We start from the raw sequence: 24,977 nt of genomic DNA, 5'->3' as shown, positions 1-24,977 counted from the left end.
CAAAACCCTCATCTTCCAATAACACAAGTCCCCCAAACCCTTCTATGCTCCACTTTTCTCCTTCTTACAACCTTAACAAAGAGAAAAGGGAAAGAGTCGGAAGGGACTAAGGAAGAGACGTAAAGGGGGAGATGAAGGGAGAAGGAGACAGAGATTGTCAAGTAGGCTAACCAGTTGAGCTCTGAGTCCCAAAGTGGCTTCAATAACTTAAAAAACCCAAACAGAACACCACTAACCGCTAGAAAGTTGGCCAATGTACTATCTATATCAGTTGACTGGTTTCCATTCGACTCTTTAGATTGTGCTGGTTTTTCTGAAACATCACTCTCTTCATCATCACTGTCAGCATACGCACCAAGTAAGCATAAGCCTCCTAGAAACAAAAAGGTAAACATTAGTAATAACAATACAGTATGTTCTAGGTAGTATCCAAGAAAAAACATAACATGGTTCTTTAGCCAAACAGTTTTTTTATTTATAAGATTTTATTTGAGCCAAACTGACAATTGCCAGAAAGCAAGATCTGAAATACCTCCTAGCCAGTTTAGTTTACTTACAAACTAGAACACACCCTCAAAATAAATCATCAAATATGCACTTAGAGCTAAGAAAATCAATCTGCATAGATACTTGACATCCTTCTCAAAATACATGCTCAATTATTCAAGTTCATACTCTGTCAAAATAGCACATATCGTGGTTTTAGGATTTGTTGATTTATGTGTCCATTTTAAACAAGTAAAGCAATTATGGTTTAGTAAATTAAACAGATTTTCAAAGTTAAAAAAAGTTGTTTTTAAATGATTTTTCTTCAAACAGGAAGTGACAGATTTAAAGGGAATTTAAAACTCTAGAACCAAAATAAAAAATAAACAAAAAAACCAGCGAGAACCAATTATTCATGTCTTCCTCAAACTCCAGTTGTATGAGGTATGGCCTCTGAAATGCTACTGTGGTATGCTATTTCCTTTTGTAGCACCTGTGGTTACCCTAGTTATACAAATTAAGTGAGCGTATATACCCTTTACGTATCATTTTATTATCATAGGTACATAGAATGTTAAAGCCTAGCTAGACTTTTCAGCTTTACTAATAAGACTAGATTTCCCAGTGCCTGACACATTATATGTTCTCAATAAGTATTTGGTAAATGAACAGATTTATCAGGAAGTAAAATCTAGTTTTCTTTGTCATAATTCCATAAATGATTTCATGGGTTCAGGTAAAAGTAAACTTAAAGTGCTTTATTTTTATCATACAAGAGTTCACATTCAATGATTTAGTCTCATAAATCTTACCTTCATTTTTAGTATATAGATCAGTTCTTACACTAAATATTAATTTCCAAAATTAGTTAGAAGGATTCAAAGTGGATATTTGACAGTGTTTCCATTTTCCAGTTACCAAATATTTTACATCTCATTGTTTTGGGGCATGCCAGTTAATTTTCCTGATTTTCTGAACAACAGGTAATAATTAATAACTTTATTGGGGTAGAACTATAAAAGGAGAGATTTCTGTATGGAAAAAATCTGCACTCAGCACTGATGGTTTTGTGTGTGTGTGGGCGGGGGGAGTAAGAAGATGGAAAATTGGGGCCAGCCCAGTGGCTCAGGGGGTTAGAGCTCCATGCTCCTAACTCCAAAGGCTGCCTGTTCGATTCCCACGTGGGCCAGTGGGCTCTCAACCACAAGGTTGCCGGTTCAATTTCTAGAGTCCCGCAAGGGATGGTGGGCTCCGCCCCCTGAAACTAAGATTGAACATGGCACCTTGAGCTGAGTTGCCACTGAGATACTGGATGGCGCGTGTCCTCTCTCAACCACAAGGTTGCCGGTTGATTCCGGCAAGGGATGGTGGGCTGCGCCCCCTGTAACTAGCAACGGCAACTGGACCTGGAGCTGAACTGCGCCCTCCACAACTCAGACTGAAAGGACAACAACTTGACTTGGAAAAAAGTCCTGGAAATACAAACTGTTCTCCAATAAAGTCCTGTTCCCCTCCCCCAGTAAAAAATCTTTAAAAAAAAAGAAAAGGGAAGATGGAAAATTTGTATTTTCACCTAAAATTAGTTTAGAGACAATCACAGATATAATCACCCAGGTCACTGGCATTAATTCTACATATGCCCTTTGGTAAAAGGTTTCAACCAGATGAGCTGTGTGGAATTTTGATCACAAAATTCCCCAAGCAGGGGTAATTCCTCAGGCTTGGGGTGGGTCTCACAGGCAGTAGGCTTAGCTTATTCCTCGTTTCTTCACCTCAGAAGAGCTTTCCATAGCACAAATCAAACCTCTTCTAAACTTCTAATAACATAATGACTATTAAATAGTAAAATAAATGAAACCGATTAAACCCAGTATTGGGGGGAAAGAGGCATACTTAATATTGTTAGAGACATCATAAAATGATTCAATATTTCTTAAGAAAAATCTGGTAACATATACCAAAAGCGACTTCAAGTTTCTTTTAGCTAGATAATCTCATCTTTCAGGATATAAACTCAAGAAATAACTCAAAAAATGTTTCTGCGAAAAGCTTCTAGCAGCCTCAAATAATTAAAAGCTATAAAACAACTTGAATGCTCTCAAACGGGACTAACAAGGCAAATTACAGGACAGCACTAGATGCAATATTATTTCATGATTAAGCAGACCATAATAGGAATGTATGAAATAATGCTAAGGGGACAAAAAGTAATGCTGAAGAAATAAAAGCAAGATAAAAGTCATGAAATGCATGCAAGTTCTAATTACACCTCTGAAAATTTAATCCATATGTTGGTAAAAATAGGCATAAATTTAAAACATTGAAAAAATGTATACATAATAAAAAATTGCTTAATCTTAGAAAAATAAACAAAAGTCTCACAGGACCATGACATAGACCGCTCCTGAGATGTTGCTGCCACCTGAGACCTGAGGAGGCAAGGCCATTCTTTCAGAGCCACAATCCTTAGCAGTCTTTTTCTGAGGGGTGCTGACTCCTCAAACCTCAACATACTTCCTTTTAATGAATGGTGCCACACAATTTGCAAATCATCTATATCAGGCAGTAAATTATTTCTCAGATTATAAACTTTACTTTCCTGATAAGCTTCAAACAGTAACTGTACCTTATATTTCTAGTTAACTATCACTTCCTCGTAACATCATTTGAACAGTGGTTTGTAAACCTTTTAGTCACAGAAATTATTAATAATCTCATAAAAGCTACAGACCTTCTAGGAAACACACTTGAGTGTGCCATTTCAGGGGATTCACAGACTGCTGACACTCATCTGTGGAACCACATTAAGTACCCTTTTCTAGAAGATGCTTAAATACTGGTTGACAATCAAAGTGGTCTATCGATCTAATTTAATAGAACTTATTCTAAAATTTTTCTTAATTTCACAAGCATATGCAATGTTTTTAGCATAAAAGTATTGAGATATGCTTGTTTTATTATATTATAAAAGCATATTTAATAACAAAGTTTTTATTTTTGTGGAAAGAAATTTGGTATGTTTATAGTGATAAAGATGTATTTTAAAAAGTAAATTCTTGAGTATCTACTCTATTTGTTACACAAAGCCATGCAAATAATAGAAAATTGTTTTCCTTTCCGTTTTTGTTGGACAAACTTTTTTACTATGCATCATACCAACTGGTAGGTTAAGAACTGAATAAAGCTGATATATTGTTTACCTTACGGGATGATTTTGGACCGAATGAAAACATTTCTGTTCACAAAGCACAGAAATGCCTAAAGTGCTGACTGACATAGCAATTAAAGAAATTTCTCCTGGGAACATTTAAATTCTATCTGACGTGATTCTTAGAGGACTCAAATGAAATAATATATGTAGTTAGTAAATACAAAATAGTATTTTCTACTTTGGAAATAAATATCTCTCACAACCACACTGACATTTTTTAACCCACACTGGGATTATTTTGTTTTGTTTTAAGTGGCAAATAGGAAGGGGTGGGGGGGTAAGGAGGAATAAGCATCTATTATTTCAGTGACACATAGTACAAAAAGTACTCCAAACTGCAAAGAATAAAATTACTATCAATTATAGAATATTTTAGTATCAAAACATATTTTAATTTTTCAAGATATATAGAAATTAGAAAACACTTGGCATTTGCTATGTGCCAAAACTTTATATACATTGTTTGATTTAATCGTCAAATTAACTTAGGGCTGAAAGATCCATTGTATAGGTAGATGAGGTCCTGAGGCCTTAGAATAAATGCCAGAGCGGCAATTTAAACCCAGGTTTGCCTACAAAACCACTGTCGCAAATACTCTTTAGTGCTTAATACGTATTTAGTAAGAGCAATTTTCAGCTCCACAAACATTTGCTAGGTACCACCAAAGCAGTGTGTTAAAGAACACCAACCTAGTGGTGGGAGCCAGAAAATTCATTACCAAATGGCATTAGAAGAAAAAGTAGTGCACAGTATTTTGCGTACAAATAAAAAGCAACAAATTTTACACTGGTTAAAGTGTGTGCGTGTGTATGTAGGTATATATATATGTGTGTGTATATAGTATATATATACGTATATATACCTATATACACTATATACGTATACATACATACGTATATAATGTATATATGTACATACATACTATACACACACGTATCAACAAACACAAAGATTTTAAATGTTCATTTTTATGGGATAAAGACAAATCAGCAACACCGAAGCATTCAACAACACTATATACAAACCCAATTTGATCCTAATGAAAGATACTGTAGAAAAGATGTAGAAAATAAAAAAAAAATCTATACCTGTTGCTTTAACGGCTGTGGGTCTGGCAGTCATGACTGGTTTTGGAGGATTCTGAACAACTCTGGGAACCTCCACCACCACTTCCTGTTCATCTGGATTTAGAAAACGAACAAAAGAAAACCGCAGTCAGATGATGGACCAGAGAAAACACGACAGGTGACAAAACAATCTTTGATTTGACCTTTCAACTCTATAGATTTCATCCATTTAAAAGCGGGGTATATAATCCATCACTGACCCAAATAAAGTGCGAGATGAAAAACAAGCAGAGCTAGAATCTTCCAACTACCTAATGCCTTTTTTTTTTTCATCTTTTCTTTTCTCCACCTAGTGACTTTCACATTCAGCACCTGAACGTTACCTATAAAAATCACACCTGAAATAATTAAAAAATACGCAAACAATAAATCTTCTCCAAGCTACCACAGGGCCTTTACCACCAGCACAGCGACAGCATGTTTATCCCCGCAGGAGCTGCCAACGTGATTTTTTAACCCCTAAAATAACCGCTCCCGGGTCTGGCTTATCGAAGCGTTGTCCAGTTACCACCGCGAGGAGAAACACCCACGTACGTGGGAGCCCACAAGCTCTCTTTCTCCGGGAATTTTTGGGAGACCCGCCAACTTGGGCTTCCTTACACGTTAGCTGGCACAGTAAAAACGGTTTGCTCCCTTCTAAAGGGTCTCTTTCAGTACCAACAAAAAACGAAGGGAAAAGCGGATGAGGTGCGGAAAAGATCAGGTTCCAGACAGCAAGCCTCAGACGCGGAAACGCATACTCACGTCTACCCCGTAAGTTATCCCATACCGAGCGTGGACGTTGACGAAACTCTGGGTGCCCGGGCCAACCCCTGCCCCAGAGATGGCGCCTCTGGGACTGGCGCGCGCGATGCCGCGGCCGCTTCCGCCACCACGTTGGGGCACACTGCCTGCCGTCCTTCCCGCAGGCCCCGCGCAGCAGGCCTCGGATGCAGACGCCGCCCGCCAGGATTCTCGTCCTCCCCGGCCTTGCCCGGGAGGTCTAGGCCACAACAAGACCCGGGCTCGAGTTGTGGACGCCCCACCTAGGGGCCGCGGGCCCTCGCGCACCCTTACCTTCAGAAGGCGAATCTTCCGGGGCCGGGGCGGCAGTCGCCGCGGGGGTCGTCGGCGGCGGCGGCGCCGGCGGGGCTGACTGGCTGGGCGCCACCGCCGTCGAGTCCGGCTCGGTGTCGGGTTCCGGCTCCGGGTCCCGGCCAGGTGTGCTGCTCCGGGGACCCGGTGGAGACAGCTGTAAGATAGGCCTGCGGCCGGGCACCGCCCGGGACTTCTTCCCCATCGCGAGCCCAAGCGCGAGCGGCTAGCGTCGGACAGCCGAGAGGGGAGGGCGCTCGGCGTGGCGCTGCGTCATCAATATTCATGTGCGGCGACACCGCCTCTAGCGAAGATCCACTTTTAACCGCGGAGCGCGCGCCAGCGCACGCGCCCTGAGCACTTTATGGTCTTCTGGCTTCTCCCCGCAGAGAGGGAGGGCGGGCTTTATCCACCGCGCTCGGCGATTGGCTATTTTGACCCATTGAAGGAATCTTTAGCCAATTGAAAAGGAAAAAGAGTGAGCCTCAAGCCAATACTGCGGAAGGGCCTGAGTTTAGAATTACTTGCCCATCACGTGGGGCTCCACCCAGGCGTTTTTGCGGAGTCTTTTCTTTACCCTCTTGTCCTCCATCTTGTGTCGGTTTTGGGCTTACTGTTCGTCTTCGTTTGTCCTCTAGGAAGCTATGCTGATTTGAGGGCCTTTCCCCGAGTTTCACCCTGATTATTGTGGTTTACTTTGGGTATAGCATTGAACAGTAAATAGAATAGTGGGTCTTTTATGCTTTTATAAAGTTTTATTTTAGCGCACAAAGATGATGCCTCATGTTGCTCATCAGCTGGGGGGAAAAATCACTAGAAGTGAAGCAGGATAGGTAGCCTAGGAAATTGACAACTCCCTCCAGGACACAACATGAAGGACCTCACTGGTTACGCAAGTAACCACCAGTGACTATCCACCACCTGGAGAAAAACAACCGGTTTCATCCAGTAAGGCTAATCCCTATGACCTTGGGATCTGACCTTTAGCTAATTTTAATGTCATTATGTCATTTGCATTGCGGTTACTATGCCTCCCATCATGCATCTGAGGCCATAATGGTCTCTGAGGAATCATTTAAGGAAGAAAAAGCAGGAAACGGAGGGTCCCACCCAGAGGACTGAGATGAATGAATCACGTCAATGGGATGTCACCAGTTCCTTCCCTCGGAGGAATAAAATTCCCTGATCATATTCCTTCTCTCAGTTGGTCCACACTTTCTTCTCGAGTATTTACTTCTGTTTTCAATAAATCGCTTTTGCTTTCCTGCATTTGTTTCGCTTGTGAATTCTTTCTTATGCAGTGTCAAGAATCTGGTCACCGCTGCTCTGGGTTGAGTTCTCTCTTGGACATACCTATTAGCCCTCTGGTGACATCTCTGGCCATTCAGATGGGACGTCTTTGCCAGAGCCTGGACTGGACTGGTCTTCCCATGGTAAGAACAGATCCATTTGTGTGTGTGTGTTTAAGATTTTATTGGGGAACAGTGTGTATTTCCAGGGCTTTTCCAAGTCAAGTTGTTGTCCTTTCAGTCTTAGTTGTGGAGGGCGCAGCTCAGCTCCAGGTCCAGTTGCCGTTGCTCGTTGCAGGGGACACAGGCCACCATCCCTTGCAGGAGTCGAACCGGCAACCTTGTGGTTGAGAGCCCACTGGCCCATGTAGGAATTGAACTGGCAGCCTTCAGAGTTAGGAGCATGGAGCTCCAACCGCCTGAGCCACCGGACGGGCCCAGAACAGATCCGTTTTTGTCTAGCTTTCTTTCTGTTTCCAAGACCACCTCGGAAGATTAGGGGCATGGCCCAAGCACTTAAGGTCTTGAAGACCCCCATGACAGAATAAGTTGGTCATGGATCAGGGTAGATTGGCTCTAGGCATTTCTACCAAAATGAAGATAATATCCGTGCAATGAGGTACACAGTTCCACAATTATACCTCTCCACTTTCCCCGTGGCAATTTCCCGTCTCAGGATTAGTACGGCCTCTGAGATTCTGGACTTCTCTTTTATCCAATCTGTCTATCCTGTCTATAATAGTGGAATCTGTCTCGACTCACTATTTGCAGATCCTGGGATCACTTTTTCATCCTCATCTTCTCATCTGTGAACAGGCCCAGGCTCCCCTCCTCCTCTTTTGACTTTCCTGACTTTTGGTCTCCTGCCGCCTCTGGGTTTGACAGCTGTCAGCCTGTTGCCCATGGACCCCAGTATATCAGTGCTGATTGGGCACAGAGGGGTGGTCTAGCGGTTAGGATTTGGCACTGTCACTGCTGCAGCCCAGGTTGGATTCCTGATGTGACAACCAATCTTGCAGGTAAAATCCATTCAGTCCTTAGATCACTTATTTGCCATTCCCACTCATTGTCACAGAGACAATCTAGGAGTTCTTCCCTCCAGGAGTTTTGTATTTTTCAGGTCATTTTTGTGCGGCGTGAGGTCCTTTTTCAGAAAGTCCCATTCCCTCTGTTCCACTAGCCCGGCTTCTGTTGCCTGGAAACCTCTGTTCTGTTCTAAATCCCTGAATTGCCAGGGGTCAATAGCTCTCAATACTGGGGACTGCCCAGGTCTACCCTGGGGACACCCGGGTTTCGCTGGTCAGACACCAAGAGCCAGTGGATGCCCTCCTCCTAGTCTGACCTTCTAGTTTCTGTTTTCTTGTTCTGGGCATCATGAGAAATTCCTAGTTTACACCTGAAGACTCATCACTCGGCTGCATAGTAAATAACTGGAAAAATTTTAAATTGGTCATCCTTATTTTCTCTTGCAATACGTCTTGGCCCCAATATAAACTAGGGGACAGGGAAAACTAGCTGGAAAATGGGACCCTAAAGTATAACACAATTCTCCAACTAGACCTCTTCTGTAAGGGAGAAGGAAAATGGACAGAGATTCTGTACGTACAGGTCTTCATGGCCCTCTATCGAGACCCAGAAAAGAGGGGCTCCTGTAAAATTTGTTATGCTCACACTCCCCTGGCTGCCCCACTTGAAGAGAATCCTGACCTCTTGGACGGTCACCTTCTATCGGGAATGCTGTTGTCCTGTCAGGGAAGGGGTTTGATAAGAGCAGCGAGGTCCAGGGCCGGAACACTTAGTTTCTTCAGTTTATCCCTAGCTCTGTCCTCCACCTACAAGTTCTACCTCACTTCCTCTCCCTTCTCCTCTATTCCCCCGACACTCTTTGCCAAAAGAGATGGCTGAACTTAGCCCCCCAGGACATACCCAGAGTGGAGCTTCTCACCACCTGGATTCTACCAAATTACGTCTGTTCAGAGAGGTTGCAAATGGAGATGCAGGGACCATTAGAATCCATGCCTCATTCTCCATGATAATCCTTGCCCAATGCAAAATTAAGTTAGGATACTGCTGAGGACCTGAGTAAATTTACTGGTGAATTCCAGGCCTTAACAATGCCTTTCCACCTAACCTGGAGAGACGTCCTGATAGTCATGTCCACTTGCTGCACTCCTGAAGAAAAACAGAATCTGGCTCACAGCCCAAGGACATGCAGATAGGATGGCTGCCACCCAGCCAGACAGACCCCATGGGGAACAACTGTACTCCCAAATCAGGACCTTGCCTGGAATTATCATTTGGGGCAGGGAGATCTTATTAAAAGGGACCATGTGGTGCTTTGTCTAACTGAAGGTATGAAAAATGTATAGTCAAACTACTCAATTATGAAAAGGTCAAGGAGGTTACTCAGGAATGGGGGTGGGGGGCAGAATCCATCCTTGTTCCAGGAGCAAGGCTTTCAGAAAATTTACCAATATTGACTCTTCCTCTCCTGAGGGAAAATCTCTCCTTGGCCAGCATTTCGTCAGTCAGTCTCCTCCTGACATCAGGAGAAAGATGCAAAAACTTCACTCTGGCCCTCTGACCCCAGTGGCTCAATTGTTGCTTATGGCCTTTGGAGTCGAACAATTGAGACCAGGTTAAGGAGGATAAAAAGACCCAGTGTGAGACCAGGCAGGCCAGGTGACAGGCTCAAATGGTAGTGGTCGCTATCAGCAGCGCCCTGCAACCTCAGGGTCACCCCACAGAGATAAAGGGATGGTCTATAGGGACATTCCCCACAGCCCTGAAGGGGGACTGCTTTAGCTGTGGAAAATCAGGGCACTGGAGCAACCAGTGTCCTTGCTCCAGGAAAGAGCCCCTGGGTCCTGTCCTCAATGCAACCAATCAGGCCACTGGAGGAGGGAATGCCTCTGGCTCTGAAGGGAACTGGGGGCACCTAAACCCATAATGGTCCTATCTGTGGAGGACTGAAGGAGTGCAGGGCTCCTGGTGATGCCTTATGAAAGACGTCATTTGTTATTATGCAAAAATCTTGGGTGACCCTTGATGTACCGTAGCAGGTAAGAAAATAGATTTTTTAATTGTTACAGTAGCCACCTACTCGGTCTTGACAGATCATGCACGGGACTTTGACCTCTAAAGCTGGCACCATCACTGAGGTAGATGGCCAACCTAAAAAAAGATACTTCACCCCACCCCTTTGCTATGGCCTCCAAGACTGTCGTCTAGTCTCTTAAGAATTCTTAGTTATGCCAGAATGCCCCACTCCCTTAATGGGAAGGGATTTAATGATGGCTCTGAGCACGAACATCCAGCTTCTTGACTCACCCCGTGAACTCAATCATTTGATGTCACTCTTGGCCTCAGACTCTGACCCAACCAAGGTTCCTGTGGATCTCATCCCGGCCCATATATGATGGGCTGTAAATCCTATAGTATGGGATAAGGGAATGCCTGGAACGTCTAGTCTACTCAGGTACCTCCCATAAAGATTAGGATAAAGGAAACAGCAGGATACCCATGCAAGCGCCAATACTTGAGACCAGAAGCTCATTGGGAACCAAAACCCCACATTGATAAATGTATTTGTCGTGGGCTGATAATCCTCAGTCCCCTTATAAATCCCATATACTGCCTGTAAAAAAGCCAGATGGAGAATATTGTATGGTCCAGGATTCGAGAGCTGTCGATGAGGCTAGTCCCAAACTCTTACATCCTTTTGATTGAAGTTCCCCATGATGCAATGTGGTTAGTAGTAGAATTCTCACCACCTGCCCCATGGGAAACCCGGGTTCGATTCCCAGCCAATACACCCAAGATAGTGGACGAAAGACCAGAAGTTATTACCTCCTTCCAGGGACAAACAGAAAATTCCACGGCTTAATAGCTATTTTCTGTGTAGGTTTTCTCTTAGCTCTTATTTTTCCCTTCACCTGTGCCCCTCCCGGCACCCCACTTAATAATTGCTTCTTCCACAACCAGACTAGACCACCAACATGCTTTTAATCTTTTTGGTCCTATTTCATTCCTGGCCTCTCTGGGGGGGATTGGGAAACCAATAACCTTGTAAACTTTTCTAATATAATGGCTAAGGGCAATGACCTCTCTGACTGCTGGATATGTCATAGCTAGCACCCCTGGGCTAAAAGTCATGAAGCAATAAAAAAAAAAAAAGGAAATACTGTATAGTAGAGGGTCTACAAGGCAGAGCAAGTGTGGAATGAGGATCGAGAGTGGGGAATTCTGTCATCTCAAAACAGGTCTAGGTGGTCACATTTTGGGTGGAAAGATCATATTGTAATGAAAAATATAAAAAAAGTGTAATGAGGAAGGACTAGAGTAGGAGGCAGTAGTAGACTAGCTCTTGAAGTACCAATTTGGAAGGAAAGAAAGGACTTGGGAGATAGGAAAATTTATAAGGAAGCTGATTAAGGTTTGAGTAGGGAAGGGCATTAAAGCGGGTCAGAATGAGGGACACTGGAAAATGACAGAGTTGCATAGTAAGTAGAGAGATATACGCTATGTAGAGAGAAAGTGAGGAGGGAGTGGCTAAAGAAGAACTGGTGTTAAGATGGAGTGCCGGGTGGGAATCTTATTTGAAGGAACAAGTGTGGCCAATGGAGTGAAAGGTTAAAGAGTCTAATGGGATGGATTTCAGCAATGGCTGGTGACAGGAATCTGAAGGTCTGGATTGAACTGAGAGTGCAAATGTATTTAGAAAGGTATGGAGGAAATGAGGAAGATGTTAAAAAGATATGTGATCAAGCCAAATGGCTTCATGATTTCGCAAAGAGAAATCCAACAGCTGACTCTGTCTGGCAGGCTGTAAAGAATGTTTTGCCCTCCATAACCTGGTTTCTGTCTGTTAGGACCCTTGATTTTTATCCTCTTCCTCCTCCTCCTCCTCTCCCTCCTCCTATTACTACTACTTTTCAGACCGTGTCTTTTTAACCTCCTTGTCAAATTTGTCTTCTCCAGGTTATAGCAGTTCCACATAAAAATTATGGTCCTCCAAGGATTTAAACTGGTGCCCTCAACGAGCCGACACTGGAGGGAGGTCTTGACTCCTTAGATGAGGCAGGTAGGGAGTTTTGGTCCCAGGCTAGGTAGGGTCAATGACCCATCTCAGCTTGAAGCAGCTACAGAAGTCTGACCTCCAGTCCCTCAACAACCCATATGATCATGGGTTGGAAAATCTCTCAGATAGGATTTATATGCAGGATAAGTAGCCTAGGAAATTGACAATCTCTTCCAGGGTACAACATGAGGTGCCTCACTGGATGGTTACAAAAGTAATAAGTGACTGTCTCCAGCACCTGCAGCTGGAGAAAAGCAAGAACCAATTTCATCCAGCAAGGCTAATCCCTATGACCAGGGGATCTGACCTTTAGCTCATTTTAATGTCATTTGCATTGCGGTTACCACGACTCCCATCATGCATCTGACTCCATGACAATCCCAGAGGAACCATATAAGGAAGAAAAAGCTGGAAACGGAGGGTCCCACACAGGGGAGATGAATGAATCGCGTCAATAGGACATCACCAATTCCCACCCCGGGGTAGTGGGGTGGATAAAAACCCCTGATCATGACTTCCGAGGCTCCATGCGTTCTCTGAATCGGCCGGCACTTTCTTCTCAAGTGTGTACTTTCGTTTTTAATAAATTACTTTCTCTTTCCTGCATCTGTCTTGTTCTCAAATTCTTTCTTGCACGGAGACAAGAACCCGTCACCACGGCTCTGCTCTGGGTTGAATCCTTGCTTGGACATCCCCCGTGAGCCTCCAGTGACAGAAGTTGTACTGCTACGAGGAAAAAGCCTAAATTGCTATGATGGAATACAGGAGCCTTCCCAATCTGGCCCACTGGTATCCTCGTCGACCTGCTTTGTGTATCATCCTTTAGCACATTTCCTCCCCTGTCCAGTGCCCACCCCCATCTTTCACCCCTCTTCTGGAGCCAGCCACTTGGAATGTCACCTCTCTCACCTTCAATCCTTCAGCCTAGCTGGAATAGCTACTGCAGTGCAAGATGAAATTTTTTTACTTTCCTCAAGACCCAGTGCAGGCATTACCTCTCTGAACCTCCTATCTCCATGCCGAGCACTTGATGTTCCTACTGTTGACACTCCTCTCCCCCTTTTGAGTTTAAGAAGAAATCCACTGGTACTTATTTTCACCTCCCTGGCTGCTAACTCATTTCTTACTAGAGCATACTAATAATATCTAAAACATTTATGGAGCACTTAATCTGTGTCAGGCACTAAGCGCTTTCTTTACATGTAGAATTGCATTTGATACTCACCACCTTATAGGGTAGATATCGCTGTCTCCTATTTATAGATGAACCCTCAAATTGGTTGTCCAATGCAAGAGCCATGAAAGCACTGACTTGCCTGTTTTGTTCCCTGTATATGAAATGCACTTTCTGGAATATAAGCACTCAGTTTTTGAGTGAATATAGTGCATGAATATATAAAAACTTGAAATAAGTAGTTAAAAGTTCTTTCCTTTTCTTGCCCATAGGAGGAATATCTGGATTAGAGTGTCCTGAGATTAGACTCCCAAGATTTCTGAAAAATTCACAGCTAGAAGAAGCAGGGGAGAATTGTTTTAAAGCTATTAGCAATTTCCTGATTTATTTCTTGAGAGGAGAGGCATTGAAACAGTAGTTGTGCATAGGAATTCTGAAACCAAACATCTGGATTCAAAACTCAGCTCCAGCACCTTCCAGGTACGATTTCTTGGATGTTTCTTAACATTCCTAAACTTGTTTCTGCAACTGTAAATTAAAGTATGTTAGTACCAGTATCCATAGGGTTGTTGTGAAGTTTAAATTAGATTATAGTTTTAATCTCTGTGCATTGTATCAGGAATAAAATAAACAATCATTATATGATAGCTATTCTTACTATGAATGAGACTTTTGTTTACATAAAAGTCCAGATTCTATTATAAAACTGGCTGGAACCAAGCTGAAATAATGAGCTAAATCACAATGCATGTGAAAGGCTGTTTTCTTTGGGGGTAACTTAAATTTCTGCTGGTGACTGTTATGTTTATAACCAGAGTTTTAAACCCTGGCTATTCACAGAACCATCTTGAGAGCATTAAAGCAATTTAAGAATCTGAATCAGTTAAATTGGGGGTGGGAGTGCAGGGCCCATATAAATTATTTTTAAAAAGCTCTTAGGTTGATGCTTAACCAGGGTTGAGAACCACTGGCTTTCCCCAGACATATTTTGCTGTTGTTGACCTCACAGGTGTTAAGGATCTAGACCAGGGGTGGGAAAATTATGGCTAAATTAGGCCTACTTTTTAAAGGGTTAAACAAAACAACAAAGAATATATGCCAGAGACCATATGTAGACTACCAAACCCCAACTATTTATTATCTGGCTTTTTAAAGAAGTTTGCCTATGTCTAGACTCAGAATGGGTAAACATGGTCAGTGACTTCCTTTAAAGAAAAATCAGATCTGATCCTTGATTGCCAGGGGCCTAAGCACCTCTGGAATTACTGAGGGTTATTTTGTTTGTGGTATTATTTCAGTAAAACCAAATTATCAGGACACTTGACAAGTGAAAATCTGGGAAGAGCAATCATTTGAATAGACATGTATTTTCAAATATATTTATAATCATATTTGGTAGGTATCATGCCTCCATGGAAATTTCAAACGCTGACCTTCCTGAACCCATTTTAAAGCCCTGACTTTTGGAACTTCAATAGGTTACCTGCAGAGGTGGACTGTTCTCCAAAGTCCCAGCTTCGGTAGGGTAGAATGAAGTTTAATGTGTGTTGACTGATCCAAATTTTGTCACTTGATTCTGTCTCACCCCCAACTGAGCATACTTTGGTCAATTCAATTCTGAAGATAACCCCTGGAAGTTAGCATCAGTCCCCCCCAAAACTGCTCTTACTTTAGAAGCCAGTTCCAAGGAGGTCCCCAGGCCAACATCCTTCTGACTGGCTATAAAATTGGGGGTTCCCACAACGTCTTTAAGCTTGAGAATTCTCTGGAACAATCCATAGAAGTAGGATAGTACTATATGTATGATTCTATTAGAAAGGATACAAATAGGGCACGGTCTAGGAGGAAGCACAGCTCCCATATTGCCTCGCTGTGGAGTCAGGTCTGCTGCCCTCACAGCACGTCAGTGTTCTCCCAACAGGAAGCTCCCTTCAGCCTTGGTGTCCAGTTTTTATGGGGACTTTATTACATGGCACGGTTAATGAAATCATTGGCCACCGTGACTGTGATTGAAAATCTCCACGCCCCCTGTCCTACCACGAGGGTACCTTCTGCTTTGGTTGGGAAGCAGAGTAAGAATGGTGGAAGAAAATGGACAGAAGAGATGGGCTGGGTCCAGCATGTCTTGAACCAAAACAGTGAGGACAGGAAAAGCTGGTCAGTGTCTTGTGAACTGCCACCATGGAAGCCACTGCTTTGACCAGCAACACAAATGGATAGGTTTCTGCAACAGGGCCGGTTGTCTCAAGTTACTTCGTGTTCTCCAGAAATGGCTACAACAGTGTTTGCTATTTTTCAGACTGTGAGTTATGATCCATTAGTCACTCGGGAACACATCAGGATACATAGTAAGCAAGAACACATACTTTTGTGAAACTTTCCTTTGGTTATACCTGTGTATATAGGTCAAAATGTATTTCTTGCTCTTGGAAGCCACTGGTTCATAGAGCTAGGAGGGCAAGGGCTCTCAGTCCCTAATTGCCTCAAAAGCTTATCATGGCAGAGCTAAAATGAAAAAAAGACCATACACTGCAGTATCTACCAATACAGTACCACAGGGAAACTCACATTGATATTTAAAATACATAATGTAAATATGTACTGATAGCATAAAAATTAAAGGCTTATGAAAAACTCGAGAAAGATCAAAGGCCAAACAAGTAAGTAGTATACAGTTTGTTTCCTTAAAAGATAAATTTTAATATATAAAATACAAGATTTTATTTTTCACTTTCTCCAAATTTGTGGGCATGAATGCTTCTGAATCTGACCAGGGAAGTTTATATTTTGGTCCAATACATTATTAGGCTAACTGTATGATCGAGTCCAGCTTGATTACCATAAATCATAGAAGTCAAGAAAATTTATTTTGAAAATCTATTACTTTTATGGATGGATTCCTAATTTTTTTCTTAGCTAAGAGTTTTCTCAACTTTAGCTTCAGAAGCAGATTCAACATAAGATATCTTCTTTGACAGCTGGTCATCATTTTAGGCTTAATCTAGGCAAACTGTTTAATACTTTATTGAAGATCATACAAAAACACAATAAATAATGAAAAGAGTACGTAAAACCATCAGCCTCTGTTTGCAATACAGAAAATACATGTCAGTTCTGGACCAAAATAATTCCCTGAAATACAAAAAGTGATAGGGGGGAATGAAAGGATTTGCAGTGACTGCTTTTGGTAGTCAGCTACAACAAACCAACACCGTCAGTTATTTTGGAAAGTGAAGGTGGCTTTTAATTTGCAGATAAAGAATGTCTTCGGTAGTTTAAAAAAATATAAACTCTAAAAAAGCTTGTGAATCCTATACAAAAGCAGCTGTTTGAGGCCAAGATTGACACCGGAAATTGTGTGTTAGCACCGCCAGCAAGCATAGGTCCTGTGACTCATGTGCACTCCTTTTGCGCAATGAAGACTCGAATGTTGGACTCATCATTTACAGGTATAAAAATCAGCCTGGAGTACAGGGCTCCTGTGGGGGAAAGTCTTAAGCCCTAAGAGGCACCAAGCGGTTACAAAGGCTAGGCAACCATCTGGATCACAAGTTCCGACGATATAATAAGTCCCGTGTTGCCTTATCAACTTTTTGCTGGTAATCCTCCAACTTGTCAAGTATTTTCTGGGACAGCTGTAGGAGAAAAGAAGGAAATCATTATAGAATAGGTCAAGGACCGCAAAAGACTGAGGTTATTAGTCACTTTGACTTAATGGAGATGTTAGCTACTCCACTTTATTTCATCGCTGTTCAGTATCGGAGTCTGCTTTGTGACTCTCCTGCTAAAACTGGACTTCTCTGTTATATCCTGCTTGCCTATCACATGTTCTAAATATGCAATCACACCAGTATTTTTCATAATGCCTTATTAGCTAGCTGTCTTCCCAGAACCAGAAAGGCTACAGCTCATTGAACTAATCATTTTATAAAGGGATTGGGGCAGCATGTGAAGAGCAATACATAGCTTCTGCCCTTCCCTTAATCCTTGAGAACTGAAGGGCAAGCCGGCAGGTGTAATGGTTAATGCAGGGCTTAGAAAAGAAAGGCTATCTTACGGCAATGTTGTGACTGTTGGCACTGTTCTCTCCCAGAGCTTGGAGAAGCTGATCGATAGAAGAGTACGGGAGCCACACCATTGGAGCTGTTGCAGACAGTGGAAACTGCAAGGATAAAGGATCTATTATTTGAAGAAAACCTGAAAAGTGGACCATTCCTTCTGGGCAGTTACTTTCACAGGTCTTGATAACATAAAATGCTTTACTTATTTTTTTCATTTAAGAAATTGTGTGTATGCGTGCATGAGTACACGTATACACACACACACAGTAAGAACCCTTCCTCTTACACACACAGTGAGAACCCTTCCCCTTTCTCTTTTCAACTGAGGAACTTATCCTTTTCTTTGTTAAATCAAATGTACTTATTTTTTTTTAAGGAGGGCTCAGCTCACAGTGAGGGGATCGAACCAGCAACCTTGGTGTTAATTAGCACCATGCTCTAACCAACTGAGCTAACCGGCTACCCCTCAAATGTATTTTAAAATTCATGTCATCTCGTATCTTAAAAAGGAAGCCTAAGGCTCCTCAATTTATCCTATGAAGAATAAACACACTCAGCAAAACTTCTCTAAATTGTCAACATATACCCCATTTCCAGTCTGAAATTTAGATTCAAAATATCTGGGAAAAAAAATTTTTTTGGAAAAGGAAAGCTCAACTTTCAAAGTTCTGAATTCTTCCCGGAAAGTTTAAGAACTGGGCTCTGTAGTTGACCAGACCTGGATTTTAGACCTGGCTCTTCTATTTACCATCTCTCTGAGCTTTGGCAACTTAACTTTGGAGCCTCTGTTTCCTCATGGGGGGAAAAAAAGGCTTAAAACAATTCCTTATAGGCTGCTGTAAGGATTAAATGAGAAAACACTGGTAGCCACTCAGCAGAGTCTTCAGCACACACAAAATACCATTTTGTTCTTATTTACCTCCTTCTTCCAAACATTAACTAAAGCCACATTATTTTGATGGAGAAAAAGGAAATGTATTCCCATTTTATAAACAGGAAACGAGAATCATAGAGGAACAGTTTTGGGTCTGAGAAAAAACTAGCAGTATAACTACTAATAGTAAAGGTTAAATCCACTATTCCATAGTTCAATTTATTTTCAGATCCTATTTTTACTTAATGTGATGCTTAGTGTGATAACACAGAATGAAAAGAAATGTGCATACATGCTCACCTCAATGCCGAAGTACTGATGTCCTTTTCCCAGAACAGCATCCACATATTCTGAAACCAAATCCACAGCTTCTTCTAAAAGGTCGTAGTTTAGGTACAGACGGAGCAACTCAGCAGCATCAACCTTCTGTAAAGAGTCGGTGAATAAGAACATCTATCTGTTTCCATCTTGCCTGGGCAATGACCAAAGGATGGGGACTGCCTGATTCCCTGGCACTTACACTTCTCAATATGAATAAATGAGCACATCAGTTTACTTATCTTGGTTTATTTATCTTGGGATAAGGGTTGGCTTACCCTCTGGGCACCTTATGAGGCCCTATCTGTTAAGTGGCCTCTCCCTCCCCTGTTTTGTGATCTAAGACACATTTTAGTTCTTTTCCACAGTAGTAAAAGTCAACAAACCTTCGCAGAAATATGCTCAGTACCAAAGAGACAATATATTCACATTAATCCTCAGAAATATATGAAGGACAAATGCAAAGAACTTAAAAGAATCACCAACTTTAAAAGCCTGAATCAAATTTGTATTTTACTTAGGGTGAGAGAAAAGTAAATACAACCTCATGCAGACATTAAGTTAATCACTAAACCACAGAACTTTAAATCTAATCACCCAGTACTTCACGTGGAATTGAAGTTAAACTGTTTTGTTCTTAGCTAAGATTGAGAAGCTGCCCGAAGTATGTCAGTCAGTATATTTCCATAAATTATCAGTCTCTCTTTTTCTTTTGAATCATCTCCTGAAGTTATCAGGATGACAAAGATCAGCTTCTCGCTCTCTCCAAGTGAAGACACCACTTACCTTATAGCTGTTTATGAGCCAATTAGGCAGAGGCACTCCGTGAGCTAAGAGCTTGTGGATTACACAGTGGTGATATAAGTTATTCTGGACTTTGTGCCTTTCCAGGTAAGTTGATAATAGTCGCCAGGCTTCATCTGTAGAACTTGATAAAAGCAGAAAGAACTAATGAGTTCCAGATACTTAATAGATATTCATAGTACTATGCAAAGCATGTATTAACAAGGAAAAATATCTTAGGAGCTCACAACTGAATTGATCATATTGCTAAACGGCAACTAATATTATTGGAGTCAATGTGCCTTAGGGCTGGTACTAGAAACTAGATGACTTGGATTCTTATATTTCTCTCCCACTAATCACATCTATACTTGACTACACAATTCACTTAATGTCTTTGTTCCTAATTTCTAAAATAAGAAAAATGGCTCAGATCGCTGTTTCCAAACCTGATCAAGCACTAGAATCATGTAGAATGCCAGGGTGATAGCTCATAATCTGCATTTTAATAGTGATTCTGGTGTTTCCAGTGTAGGAGTTGAGTTGAAAGATTTCCAAACTGTGAAATGCTACAATTTTAAAGTGCTAAGCTGTATAATACAAACTGTAAACGCAATTCAAGGAAGGGTCGTCTACTGAGGGCTAGAGCCGTTAAGAGGATTCTGAACAAATTGAGGTGCAGTCAGGTAGACGCTAACTGGGGGCACCAGGGAAGTATCTGGGGGGGTAAACCCTACAGGGTCAGATGATTCCTAGGGCTGTACCTGGACTCCTTTGTGGTGATGACTGATGAGAGCTGATTGGCTGCTAGCCAGGCCCAGGCTTCTGCTTGTGCTGCCTCTCCTCCAAACTGCAATTTGATGCATCTGCAAAAATAAAAAGATTCCACACACAATAAACTAATTTGCTGAAAAGCACCCATTATTTAGTGACTAAAACTAGAGATAAGATGACAACTTTAGTTCTAGTCTATTGTCCATTTCACTACTGAGGTATTGGCTTTTCTCGCTCTTCATAGCCATATAGCTGAATGACCCACAAGGCCATCAGTAAGTGGTAAGAGATAATTTATTTCCAAGAGAAAATTGATGATGAAAAATTCTGAAAGTTTAAAACATATTTCCAATTCACAAACAACTTGACTACTGTTTATGTATAAGGTAGCTTCAATAAGGAGCACTTTTTAATAATGCTCACAAGGGCCAACAGATGTCTGAAAGGACAGAAGAAAACACGTGCTGTCTAAAATGGACACCACTATTTAACCCAGGTTATCTAGTCATGTGGGAATGTAGGTCCAGGAAGGCCAGATCTTCTGATTTCTCAAGAGAAGCTATAAATCAAAATTAAAAAAACAAAACAAAAACACAATCAACAACAACAAAAAAATCTTTGTGTGAACTCAAGGAAAATACTTCTTTAAAGCACAACTGGCTTATAGGGTTCTGGCTTGTGTGACCACTGCTACACACTAAGCAATAGTTATTTTTGCATTAGAAAATTAAGACTATACAAAAGATAATGTCATACATACTTGAAAGCAAGTCCCTCGAAGACTGGCGTTAAGGGAAGCTTAAAAGTCTGACAGAGTGAGATGGCCGAGTCAAAAAGGCCAGCCTGAACCAGGAGAGTGACCAATTCCTCGGCTGATGAACTTCCTATGGAAGTGGAAAAGTGCTATTTAGTGCAACCGGAAGTATATGAAATGAGCCCAAAAACTGCTTGTAGATGAGTAACTCCAAATGACAATGGCATACTTTATACCCATGTAGCGTACCAGGCCCACTGCCTGGCCCTAGAATGTGCTGTTGGTATGGACAGACAGCTGGATCCTACCTGCAACTGCGATGGCTGACGGATCATGCTGAGCCAAAGTGAGGCGAATGCGAGCCAAGGACCACGCTTTCTCTAGGTCCTCCAGCTCCAGGATTTCAATCTGCTGATTTGCTATAAGTCAAAGACAAATACTTTCCATTCTCAAAGTGCAAAGGAAGCGCCAATTAGGTTAACTCAACCTGTCAATTTCTACTAAACATGAAATAACATTCAATTTGATTTCCAAAGGCATTAAATTGGGGAGATGGGGGAAAAAACAGGAGGCTCAATAAAAGCTAACTTAAAAAAGAAAACACTGTCCCTGCTTCATACGTAAAACTGAGTCAAATCAAAGCAGTACTCTATTAACAACAGCTGCAGTTGAGGAAATGCTTATAAGGTATTTTACACAGAATTTCATTTAGCTCTTATAACCATGAAATTCTGTTATCTCTACCAGTTCTAAAGGAACATGCCCAAAGTGAGAGAGGCAGAATTAAAACCAGGTGTGTCCAACTCTAGAGTCCAGGCTCTTTAAGGAAGGGTATCATGTCTCCATTGAAATATCAAAGGAGCCTGATAAAAACAAAAGTTTAGTACTAAGCTGATTTAAATACAACAATCAACAAAAACACACTCTTTTTAAAGCATCTGCATTGCTCACATAGCCATACAGTTTTCAAAGGGCTACCAGACCAACCACCCTTTAGCAGATTAAAATATTGAAAGTACACTAAAAACAAAGAAAGTTATAATATTTTTACAACATATAAGTACAGTACATATATAATACCGTTTCCCCAAAAATAAGACCTAGCCGGACAATCAGCTCTAATGCGTCTTTTGGAGCAAAAATTAAGACTGGGTCTTATTTTACTATACTATAAGACTGGGTCTTATGTTAATTTTTGCTCCAAAAGACACATAGAGCTGATTATCTGGCTAGGTCTTATTTTCGGGGAAACAGGGTATGTAATATAGTATGACTATATATACTCCAATATAACATACACATATATGTATCTATATAAAAATGCTACTACTATGATACAACAATGTAATTACTGTCCAGCAAAGAATCAGTGTGAGACCCCAGACTCACTCGGGGCAGCTGTGCATTCTCCATCATGATTCCTCTTGGGGGATGCTCCAGGGCGATCATACTGAAAAGACAAAGAAGTTATTTAATTGTGAAAAACTACTATTTTATTTTGATATCATGAACTGTGATCCGGAGCTTCCACGCTTAAATTCTCTCCACATGAATTATGTTTATTTCAACTAGCACAGCTCTTCTTACAAAGGTTCTGTAACTACCAGACAAAAAAGTGGCGAGTTAGCCAAGTTGGCTCACTTAGCTAACATGCTACTGAGTCCAGGGATGTGGATTTGATCTCCACATAAAACATGTGACTGTCATTGGTTCCAGAGTTGTATTTCCCACCCATAACCCTGGGAAACAGCGTAGTAAATGCACGAACTATACAATACAAGAAGCTGGGCATATATGACCCTATCAGCATAACAGGAAAAACTCAAAGTCCATGTTCTTTAAAACAGTAATTGTAGATTGAATTAATAAAAATGAATGAAATAAAAGTAGCAACTACCATTTATTGAGCACTTTTTGCAGGCCAGGCACTGTCACAGTTCGAAGCAATCTCTACATGAATTATTTAATACCCAAATAATCCTATAACACAGACATTCTTATTTTATAAAAGAGGATAATCGGTCAGCAAAAGATTAATTTACCTAAAGTTAGTCTGGTCTAAATCTAAAACTACTCTGCAGTACTTCTTCCTACAATAATTCTAAACTTGGGAACTAAAGGGATAGTAATATATAACAATTGAATTACAGCAAAAATAGATTAAGTTCACAAATATCCCAGTAGAAATTTTAAATGAAATGAAGCAAAATGACGAAAATAGTTTTGAAAGGACCAAACCAAATAAATTAAATCCCCAAATTCCAGGATGGAAAGTTTTCATACCACTGCACCCGAGGCTGGCTGCACAATCCATGCATATTCTGGACGAATAAGTCGTAAACAATTAATAGCAGCCAGATAACAGTTGCCTTGCTTCTCAAGTCCCCGGAGAGTTCGAACCTCTCTGCCAAGACGCATTCCATACTCAAACATCACTGTGCCAGCTATGAGGCAATAATAAATCAGACATTAGAATTTGAAAACTGTGTTTCATTAGATACGCAGAGAGAATTTGCTTTACTTATCAAATATTAAAACTTAAAATTGAGTTTAACTTAAAACCACCAAAAAAAAAGAGCCAAAGTAAAAATGTTACTTTTGACTTTTAGATACTACAGGCCCAGGCAGGATGGGAGACTAGCTCAGAAAGCTAATCTCAGCCAAATTGTCACCTACTCCCATCCAGGACTCTGAGACCAAGAAATGTTTGGATGCTCTGCTCAAGAACATAGACCCTTATTTTTATAAAATTTTGTTTACAAAGCTTGAATAAGATATTGAAACTACATTTTTCTGAGACAGCATGGGGCTCCAGAAACTAACTAGCATTTAAAAATTCTCCTTCAATTTTCAAAGAAAACTACTTTCATTCCAACAAATAGTTTTGATTATCTGCGCTTTGTAAGACATTTTGTTAGAACAGCCTTGCTCCAAAGACCTGAACAGTAATCTAGCTCAGGGGTGTCCAAACTGCGGCCCGTGGGCCAACTGCGGCTCGCAATCCATTGTTAATTGGCCCGCAGCAAATTCCAAAAATATATTTAGTTTACTTAAATAAACCAGGTGAGGCAATACGTACTTCACTTCGAGTGAGGGGCCCAGCTGCTTGTGTATTTTACCGCATAGCCCTTGGTAAAAAACGTTGAAAAAAGTTTGGACACCCCCGCTCTAGCTAAACTGGTCTCAATCAGGTTGATGAATGGATGCTGTTACTGTGAAAGCAAACAGTAGGAGATCTTTAACCTGTATTTCCCTTCTTGTATGATTCAAGAAAATAAATAACATGTAAACATGTTTTGCCATTAGGAATATTAACAACGTGCCTACAAATTACTTCCATTGTTTCCAATGAAAATCAGCAAGAAACCTAATGAAAAATTCTGAGGGAAAATGGTATAAAAATGTTAGATGTTCCAAAGGGGAACCACAATGCTTATCTTGCAAAACATGATCTTAAAACAGACCTGTAATTCCTTGGTTTTAACTGTTCTGGTAAAGACTTCACCAGTCATCATACAAATCCAAATTAAGACACAATCTACAGAAATGACTGGCCTGTATTTTTCAAAAATATCAGTGTCTTCAAAGATAAAAGGCTAAAAAATATGCTTCAGATTAAAGGAGATTAAAGAGGTGGGACAAAGAAATGCAATTCTAGATCGGGGGTGAGCACAGCATGGGAGGAGTGTGCTATTAAAAACATCAGATGACAACTGGCACAATTTAAATATGAGCAGCACATCAGATCATAGCACTACATTTACATTTAAGTCACAAAATTAATTAGTTACATTTCCTTAATTTGATAATTGTATTGAGGTTGTATATAAAAAAAAGTCCTTAGGAGATGCATCTGAAGTATTTATGCATTGAGTCACGATATCCACAACTTACTCTCAAAAGGATCAGCAAACATAAGTAAGCAAAGAGAGAAGGCTAATGGCAAAATGGCACTCAAAACCAGCCACAAG

The 24,977-nt window shown here is 41.1% G+C and overlaps 2 protein-coding genes across 8 annotated transcripts in view; both read right to left on the bottom strand.

Annotated features, from left to right (window-relative positions):
- FNBP4 (formin binding protein 4) overlaps window positions 1-6,254 on the bottom strand; it is a 34,195-nt gene extending 27,941 nt beyond the window's left edge. For all 7 annotated transcript variants that reach the window (XR_013994360.1, XR_013994361.1, XM_081065050.1 and 4 more), the window contains exons 1-3: window positions 5,882-6,254; window positions 4,787-4,879; window positions 237-373 (exon numbers count right to left, since the gene is read on the bottom strand). Coding sequence is in view for 5 of the 7 variants with exons in the window: in XM_081065050.1 (XP_080921176.1) it covers window positions 237-373; window positions 4,787-4,879; window positions 5,882-6,104 (453 nt within the window). In the remaining 2 variants the exon portion in view is untranslated. The remainder of the gene's footprint in view (window positions 1-236; window positions 374-4,786; window positions 4,880-5,881) is intronic.
- A 10,033-nt stretch (window positions 6,255-16,287) lies between these two features.
- NUP160 (nucleoporin 160) overlaps window positions 16,288-24,977 on the bottom strand; it is a 45,808-nt gene continuing 37,118 nt past the window's right edge. Inside the window, exons 28-36 of the mRNA XM_081063277.1 lie at window positions 23,290-23,450; window positions 22,396-22,456; window positions 21,315-21,425; window positions 21,013-21,136; window positions 20,243-20,344; window positions 19,482-19,623; window positions 18,678-18,803; window positions 17,500-17,604; window positions 16,288-17,077 (exon numbers count right to left, since the gene is read on the bottom strand). Coding sequence (XP_080919403.1) covers window positions 16,988-17,077; window positions 17,500-17,604; window positions 18,678-18,803; window positions 19,482-19,623; window positions 20,243-20,344; window positions 21,013-21,136; window positions 21,315-21,425; window positions 22,396-22,456; window positions 23,290-23,450 — 1,022 coding nt within the window. The 3' untranslated portion in view covers window positions 16,288-16,987. The remainder of the gene's footprint in view (window positions 17,078-17,499; window positions 17,605-18,677; window positions 18,804-19,481; window positions 19,624-20,242; window positions 20,345-21,012; window positions 21,137-21,314; window positions 21,426-22,395; window positions 22,457-23,289; window positions 23,451-24,977) is intronic.

The sequence above is a fragment of the Rhinolophus hipposideros genome, assembly GCF_964194185.1.
Source record: "Rhinolophus hipposideros genome assembly, chromosome: 10".
In the NCBI taxonomy this organism is placed as follows: Eukaryota; Metazoa; Chordata; class Mammalia; order Chiroptera; family Rhinolophidae; genus Rhinolophus; species Rhinolophus hipposideros.
The sequence above is the reverse complement of the archived record's forward strand: the minus strand, read 5'-3'. Positions and strand labels throughout refer to the sequence as shown.